The sequence below is a fragment of the Ailuropoda melanoleuca genome, chromosome 11 (assembly GCF_002007445.2).
Source record: "Ailuropoda melanoleuca isolate Jingjing chromosome 11, ASM200744v2, whole genome shotgun sequence".
NCBI lineage: Eukaryota > Metazoa > Chordata > Mammalia > Carnivora > Ursidae > Ailuropoda > Ailuropoda melanoleuca.
The window spans coordinates 94,979,764-94,987,659 of record NC_048228.1 but is presented as its reverse complement, the minus strand read 5'-3'; the positions used below and the strand labels follow the sequence as shown (position 1 = coordinate 94,987,659).

Genomic DNA, 7,896 nt, shown 5'->3' with positions numbered 1-7,896 from the left:
TTATTAGCTACAACGTGTGCCTGCCCACGGGCCTTGCTTTTACTCTTCATTGTACCGAGCTCCACCTTAAGGCAAAGATAAGTACAATCCTACAATGCCATATGAAAAACATAATATTTTTAAACTAGTACTTATAAAATTTATTGGAATAAATACCTATAACATAGACAGTAGAGTTATAAACATTTTATTTGCTTTTATTTTTTCTTTTTGAAATACAAAATGTGCACATTGAGTTTACACAAACACGCGATGGCAAATTTCAGTGTACATGTATTGTACTACTCTTAATTTCTACACTGGTGATAGCAGGGCAGCTTTCAACATCCTATCTCTACACCAGAATAGATACCTGATTTATTGTTTCAAAGACAGTTGCAAATTTCCTCCAACTGTAGCCTCTTGGTCTTTGTGAGATTTCTGCAGAACAGGGAGGGTGTGTGTATCTTTAGTAGTGTTGTGGCAACTTCACAATTTTGGCTTCTGATCATTAAAAAGAATCTGAATTACTGGAGTTTTATGATGAGCAAAATCATAATACAGTCCAGATGAATTGCTTAGCATTTATTTTCATTTTCAGTGAAGTTTTGGTATGGTAGTTCTTGATAGAATGGACTCACTGAGGGTTTTCAAGTGAGTTCTGCTTGCTCTTTGTTCCCTGTAGGCATTGGGGTAGTCCAGGTCTCTCTGTCCCTGAACAGCATGTAAAAGAAAGGTACCTTGAAGGAGTCAAGGGAAAGGGGACGGAATAGGCCTTCAATGCTTTTAGGAATTACTTGGCATTAAGTATTACCATGTACTAGAGGGCAGATATCTTAACCCTTTGCGTGTGCCTATAAACTGCTTTGTTTCCCACCTTCTGGGACCTCCACTTAATGACACAATAGAAAACAGTCAGCCTTAGGTTTGGACAAATCCAAAATTATATACATTATGTAGGCCTTGGCTATTATATGTATTATGAAAAATTAAGAAATGCTTATTAAATAAGCTTTATTAGGCATATGCTGACATCTGGTGATGAACTAATTTGTTTCATGTTATAAAAAATGCCAGGTAAATGAATATCTTTAACAGAAGGCAGCAAATCCATAGAAACTGGGACAGTGTGTGTGCTTGGTTTTTAATTATAGTAATCTTGTTTTGTTTACTTAGTGTATAAATGGAATTACAGCATACAAACATGGAAATTAATTTCTGGAAATTAAGCACAGATGCCAATATTTTAGAAAACCATTTAAAATCCTGGGGCTGAATACATCCAGTTGAGTAGCAAAAAACACTGATATTTTAAAATCACTGATAATGTGAAAGCTCAGTAATCCCATGGCTGAAGAATCAATAAAACTATATGCCAAATTCTATTACTTTTGAATAGTCACAGGTTATGAAATGACTTAGAACATCCCATGAACTCAGTGGCATTATGAAAAGGATGCAAATTTGTAACTGGAAAACTTAAATCTTTTGGGGATTGCTTTATATTAAAACAAAGCTTGTTTGCATCATATGCCTCAGTGTAAAGCTGAGCAATCTATGCTAAGAATGGTAGCTCCAACTTTAAGTGTGGTAGGATAGTTCACATTTGTCTGTTTGATTGAGGATGCATTTGACAAATTAAATCACATTTTCAAAGAGCTGCATGGAGCGCATTATGTTTTCATCCTGTAAGGGAGAAGCACAGTGGGATTAAATTAAGTATCTCTGCAAGGGAAAGTACACTGTTTTGTCTCTAAGTACTGCCTCCCCCACCACTGCATAAGCCGAAAGCTCAAATACTAAGTATTTGCAAATATAAATATCATCCTATCCATTTTCCATATAGATAAGTATGGAGAGCCCATTTTACATTTTGTTGAGTCTGCAGGCTTTAAATATTTCATCTGAATCTTACTTGGTGTTAATAGAGACTGTTTCTCAAATTGGAATGCCAGAATGGAAATTAGAGAGGCGCCGAGGGTAAGACCAAAAATAAGTGAGCAAATGCAAATTCTGGCATTCCAAGTAGATCGCAGGCCAAGTCGCAGAGACTTGTACATGTAGGAGGAAACAGGGTTTGTGTGTGAACTAAGAGCCAACTCCATTCAGGATTGGAGGTTGGGGCTTGGGAGACATCTCTATAGTCCTTTCACTCTCTCTTTAGGTCTGTTAGGGCTAAATCTGTAGGGCCTTTAGGCGCCTTTAAAAATGGCCTCTCAGTGCCAGAGAAGGGATTGTTTGAGAGCCACCTTGGGCCAGTGGCCGTATTCAATTTAGCATGTTCCTTAGAAACCAGGGGACAGACTTTGGGCATTACAGGGGCACTTGGAGATTGTGAATGGCACTTGGTGAGCTGTTTACAGTGAAATGGTAAATAGTAGCTAACTTGTGCTGACTTCTGGTCCTAGAAGCCAAGGAACAGCATCAGCAGGTTAATGTCACCAAGTTCATGCTCTTAAAGACTACCACGTTGAAATCGAGTTGAGAAACAAGCAGTCACCAAGAAAGGGAAAGTATGTCAGTTTGAAAATCAAAGGAGAAAAGCTAAAATAACAACAAACTTCAGTGTCTCAATATTTATTTTAAAGTATTTATTCTTAATTGTGGCTCTACCCATGCATCAAGTTAAATAATTTTAGATAAGCTAAAACTGGTATCCCACCAGATAATGGAAAACCATTTGGATTTCTCCTCTGAATTTTCTGTTCTTTATTTTTTTATGACTGAAGACCAATACTGGTTCAACCTAAGAGCCATTTCTGGTGCTCATACATTAAAGCAATGTGTTTCCCCCAGAAATTGGATGCAAATTTGGCCTGTGATGTATACTTTGCTATCCTGGAATTCTGAGTCTATGGAGATAATATGTTATATAGGCTTCTCTCAGTGTACAAGTGGTAAGCTTAGGTCAGCTTTGTTATTTTGCTCAGTTCATGGTGGCTAGCTGACTCTACTTAGTCTGGTTCTTAGAAAGCAAAAGGGATAGTTTCTTTACTACCATTACTTACTTTTTGGCAACTTTCAATGAACTCATCTATGGTAACAACTCCATCTTTATTTTTGTCCATTTTCTGTTCAGGAAGAAAAGAACAAAAAACTTTATTCAGACTTCTCCCTTGATACCCTCACAGCTGAAGCTGATTAATAGTCCACCTGCCTGTTTTACAGGGAGGCTTCAGAGCTGAGCTAGTCCTTTCTTAGTGATAAAAATTGTATGGCCAACTGCTGTTAGGCTGTTCCCTTTTCAGTAGAATGTGGTTGGCCTCTAGAGTCCCTGCCCTAGAGGAGGGACTGCTTCAGAGCATGAGCTAGTCCTTTCTTTCTTTTTTTTTTTAATTATGATATGTTAGTCACCATACAGTACATCATTAGTTTTTGATGTAGTGTTCCATGATGCATTGTTTCCATGTAACACCCAGTGCTCCATGCAATACGTGCCCTCCTGAATACTCTTCACCAGACTAGCATATCCCCCCACCCCCCTCCCCTCTGAAACCCTCAGTTTGTTTCCCAGACTCCATAGTCTCTCATGGTTCATCTCCCCTCTGTTTCACCCCCTTTCATTTTTTCCCTTCCTTCTCCTAAAGATCTCCCTGCTATTCCTTATGTTCCACAAATAAGTGAAACCATATGATAATTGTCTTTCTCTGCTTGACTTATTTCACTTAGCATAATCTCCTCCAGTTCCATCCATGTTGATGCAAATGTTGGGTAATCATTCGTTCTGATGGCTGAGTAATATTCCATTGTATATATGGACCACATCTTCTTTATCCATTTGTCTATTGAAGGGCATCTCAGTTCCTTCCACAGTTTGGCTATTGTGGACAATGCTGCTATGAACGTTGGGGTGCATATGGCCCTTCTTTTCACTACATCTGTATCTTTGGGGTTAATATCCAGTAGTGCAATTGCTGGGTCATAGGGTAGCTTTATTTTTAACTTTTTAAGGGACCTCCACACTGTTTTCCAAAGTGGCTGTACCAACTGAGCTAGTCCTTTCTTAGTGGTAAGAATCATATGGCCAACTGCTATTAGGCTGTTTCCTTTTCAGTAGAATGTGGTTGACCTCTAGAGTCCCTGCTCTAGATAAAATCTGGCCCTCTAGCTACAATAGTTCAGGCAGTTTGCGGAAACTTTAAGAGCCTTGGTTTTCTCATCTGTAAATTGAGGCTAAAGAGGATTTATAACCATAAGGATTCTTTTGAGAATTTATTGAAAATAAACACAAAAACATGCAAAACAGCAATTCCTTAGTGTTCTGTCTCAGATATAGTGAATCTTCAATAAGTGTAGTTACCAGTATTCCAATAAATTCAAAACTAAACTTACAAAATTAGTATGGTGGTTAATATTCTATTGTTTTGTCCCTTTCAATAAAAGTTTTTTTTTTCTTTTGCATTCCTTTGAATTATCGTAACACTTTGCAAGCATTAGGAAATTTACTCTTTTTCATTCCCTCTCTGACTTCTACTTGCATTCTTACCTGGAAAAATGTTTCGACATGTTGTCTAGGAGCATCTTCCTTGAGGACAGGATATGTGCATTTACCCATCATATCGTATATTGCTTTCATTATATCAAGCATTTCCTGAAAAGTAAAAGGCACTCACATGAGGCTGCATGTGCTATATGAAGAAACCACTCTGACAGATTATTCCTACTCCATTTCAATTTTTTTTTTTTTTGTAATTATTCATTAAGTGCCTTTTGGTTGTCCCAGAGGAAAAGCCAACAGTTTTGTGCCTTAAAAGCAGCAGGGTCAGAATGTAAGAATTAATTCTGATGTTGGTTTCAGAATGAAATAAATTCCTACATATCCAAGATGATCAGTAAAGGAATGTTCTGGTTTAATGCTTGGATTTCCATAGACTTCCTATAGACTTATCTTTGTTTTATTGAGTTATTATATATCTTATATGTTGATTATCAGTTTCCTTTTACTGAAAATGAACTCCATATCATGAGCATTATACTAAACTAACTGATAAGTTTCAAAGCTTATTAGAATTTTCTTTGTTTTTTCCTAGTATGGCTTTAAATGAAGAAATTACACATGTAGATTAGTCAAAATAGGATGTATGACTCTGGGAAATCCCTTGAAATTTAATTTTTTAATTAAAACAAAATCTAGTTTTTGACTTGTCATTTTCAGAGTAAAAATAATATCTAATTATTCAGACATTCAAATTTATTGTTTCACATTTGCTTCCTTCATATTGAAATTTCCATATAAAAGTCTAGATTAAGTTGATAATACAGATGTAATATACATTTACTTTTGAGAGTATTCAGTTCTCTTACTAATGATAAAGTAGTTTGTAGTTTATAAATCATAGGTAAAACATTTTAAGATGTTTTGAGTTTAGGTAAGTAGCAAGAAGTTTGTCTGACTTTGGCAGAATTCATGAAATGTGTTATGTGTAAGACCAGCATGTTCGTGTTAAACATAGAAATAGAAAGGGATTGAAGGGCCAAGAGGTACCTAATATTCCCGAGGCATTGAGGGCTAAATATTTACTGTACTACTGTCCACCAGTTACAAGAGGCACTGACTACTCAGAATATGCTAGGTAGGCATGAACAATATTCATGGGGTCTTCAGCCACCCATTGGTGAGAAATATTCTGGCCCCATGTGTCTTCTCAAAAAAGACAAAACCTATGGCCTCTGATCAGGTAATTGTCACACTGTACCTGTGGTCGGTGCACTTGTCCCTATGTCTCTAACCGAGCAAGGTCAGGTCATTGGCCCAGGGTACCTTTTGTTTGAGGGGCCTCATGCTCAAATCTCAACTTCGGGGAAAGCAAGTGAGTCAGTGAGAAAGGACATATGAACAGATAGCATCCCCCAGGATTCCTGTAATGTCTCAACTCCATTTGGACCCTACCCTAAATTTGTTAACTTATCCCATCCCTTTCCCCTCGTCACTGTGTGGTTTAATAAACCATTTCCTATGAGCTTCTTAATTTGGTCTGTGGGCCTTTTTTCTTGGATAGCCTGCCTGACAGTGTTTGGGGGCCACACTAGTCCCCTCAGGTCATGTTCTACACAATATAGGTCATTGCACAGTCTCTGTAATTTTAAAATTGTATCTGTTTCCACATTATATTGGAAGAAAAAAAGGTCACGGGCCAAATATTCGAGCATGGTTTGTATACATTTTCTTCCTGATTCCAACCACAGTCTTTATCTGATTTACGGTATTTCTTTGAATGTCATTAGGAAACGGGTACAATCCTTATGTGTTTTATATTTACTTTGAAGATGCACCAGAAACTATTCCTATCCATTGAAAGCTTTTTATTAGAGTATTTCACCACCACCACATAAAATGCTTTAGATTTCCTAAAAACACAACTTTCAAGTGAATAATTTCAATTGTTCAACATTTTAAAGTTAAAAAAATGGAAACAGTCCAAAGGAGAGTTGTGCTGGTGAGGCATTTCTTACTTCTTTAGTGATGTAGCCATCTTTATTTATGTCGTACAAGTTAAATGCCCAGTTGAGTTTTTCTTGAACTGTCCCCCGGAGCAAAATGGAAAGACCTTTGATGAAATCCTAAAAAGAAATAAATGTATAATTTCATATGACATTTCCAAAAAAAAAAAACAAAACAAAAAAACCCTCAAACTATGATAAAAGTCTCTCTCAAATGGTGGAAACAAGGGTTACAACCCTCTGGATTTTGAACCATTATTTAGCCAGATAATTAATGTGTTCTTGATCTGTTTCTTGGAGTTCTTTGTGGGCCTAAACCACAAAGCTTTAACATTCTCACCTTTGACTTGGGAACGGTGACTTAAGTCAGCTGTGGAACTGGAAATGTTATGAGGTCACACACCCAAACAGCAAGAAAATGCTCTAAGTGGCATTGGCTTTGTACCACAACTGCACACAATCTCTTTGACTGAAAAGGATCTGATAACACCATATCTCACAAAATACAAGGACATACATAGCATACTTCCCATGAAAAAGATCTGCTAATAAGAAATATGGTCTGTCTTTAAGGTATGGGCCAACTGTAACCGTTACTTAGAAATCAAGTTATAACACACATGGAGGCAGTGGTTAAGAGCGTGGAGCTGGAAGCCAGACTGCCTGACCTCAAATTCCAGTTATGTCACTTGATAGCTTTCTGTCCTCTGAGCTTTTAACCTCCATTTGCCTCAGTTGGCATATCTGTAGAATGGGGGTTATAATATCTACTTCTTAAAGATTTTGTGAGGATTAAAAGGGTTAAGCTATAACAATGTCTAGCAAGGGCATTGGTTATGTGTTTGCCAAGTAAACGAAGCCTAGTTAGCCAGTATCATGGTTAGGCTGGTTTGACTGAATGTGATCAAATTCCTGTACATTTGTTGTCATGTGGAGCAGAGCTTACCATCACAATGTGGTGACTCCAAGCTCACACAAATCTGATATCACAATCTGATAATTGTTAGATGGGGACAGAAGAGCCCAAGGGGCATGCAGAAGTGGCTTTTTGGGTGAATTTGCCTTTTCTCTCTGCATTTCTATATTCCATCATTTTATAGGTGTTTTCCTGCCCCAGTTTCTTAAGTTTAATGCTTTTGGTTGTTTTTTGTTTTTTGTTTTTTTTGTTTTTTTCAGTTTGAAAAGTAGGTAATATCCACATAGTTCAAAATTCAAAAATATGTAAGATGTTTGGTGAAAAGTCTTCTGTTCCTGGACCCCAGCTACACCTTTTCTTTCTCCATGGGCAGCTGGCATTAGTAGCTTCTTGGATTACTTCCAAGGAGTTTCTGTATATATATAAGTATAAGGCATATTTATTTATATATATTCCACATCCCTTTACACAAATAGTCTGACAAGCTGTTTTGTACTTTTTTTTTCCCTCCCCACTTCACAATCTTAGAAATAATTCCAATCTTTTTCACAGTTGCATAA

The 7,896-nt window shown here is 37.1% G+C and overlaps 1 protein-coding gene across 5 annotated transcripts in view; it reads right to left on the bottom strand.

Moving 5' to 3' along the window:
- Nucleotides 1-108: 108 nt before the first annotated feature.
- Nucleotides 109-7,896, bottom strand: part of KCNIP4 (potassium voltage-gated channel interacting protein 4) — a 1,152,721-nt gene continuing 1,144,933 nt past the window's right edge. For all 5 annotated transcript variants that reach the window (XM_034672026.1, XM_019796537.2, XM_034672028.1 and 2 more), the window contains 4 exons: nucleotides 6,433-6,540; nucleotides 4,466-4,570; nucleotides 2,988-3,050; nucleotides 109-1,665 (listed from right to left, as the gene is read on the bottom strand). In XM_034672026.1, the coding sequence (XP_034527917.1) occupies nucleotides 1,618-1,665; nucleotides 2,988-3,050; nucleotides 4,466-4,570; nucleotides 6,433-6,540 (324 nt within the window). In that variant the 3' untranslated portion in view covers nucleotides 109-1,617. The remainder of the gene's footprint in view (nucleotides 1,666-2,987; nucleotides 3,051-4,465; nucleotides 4,571-6,432; nucleotides 6,541-7,896) is intronic.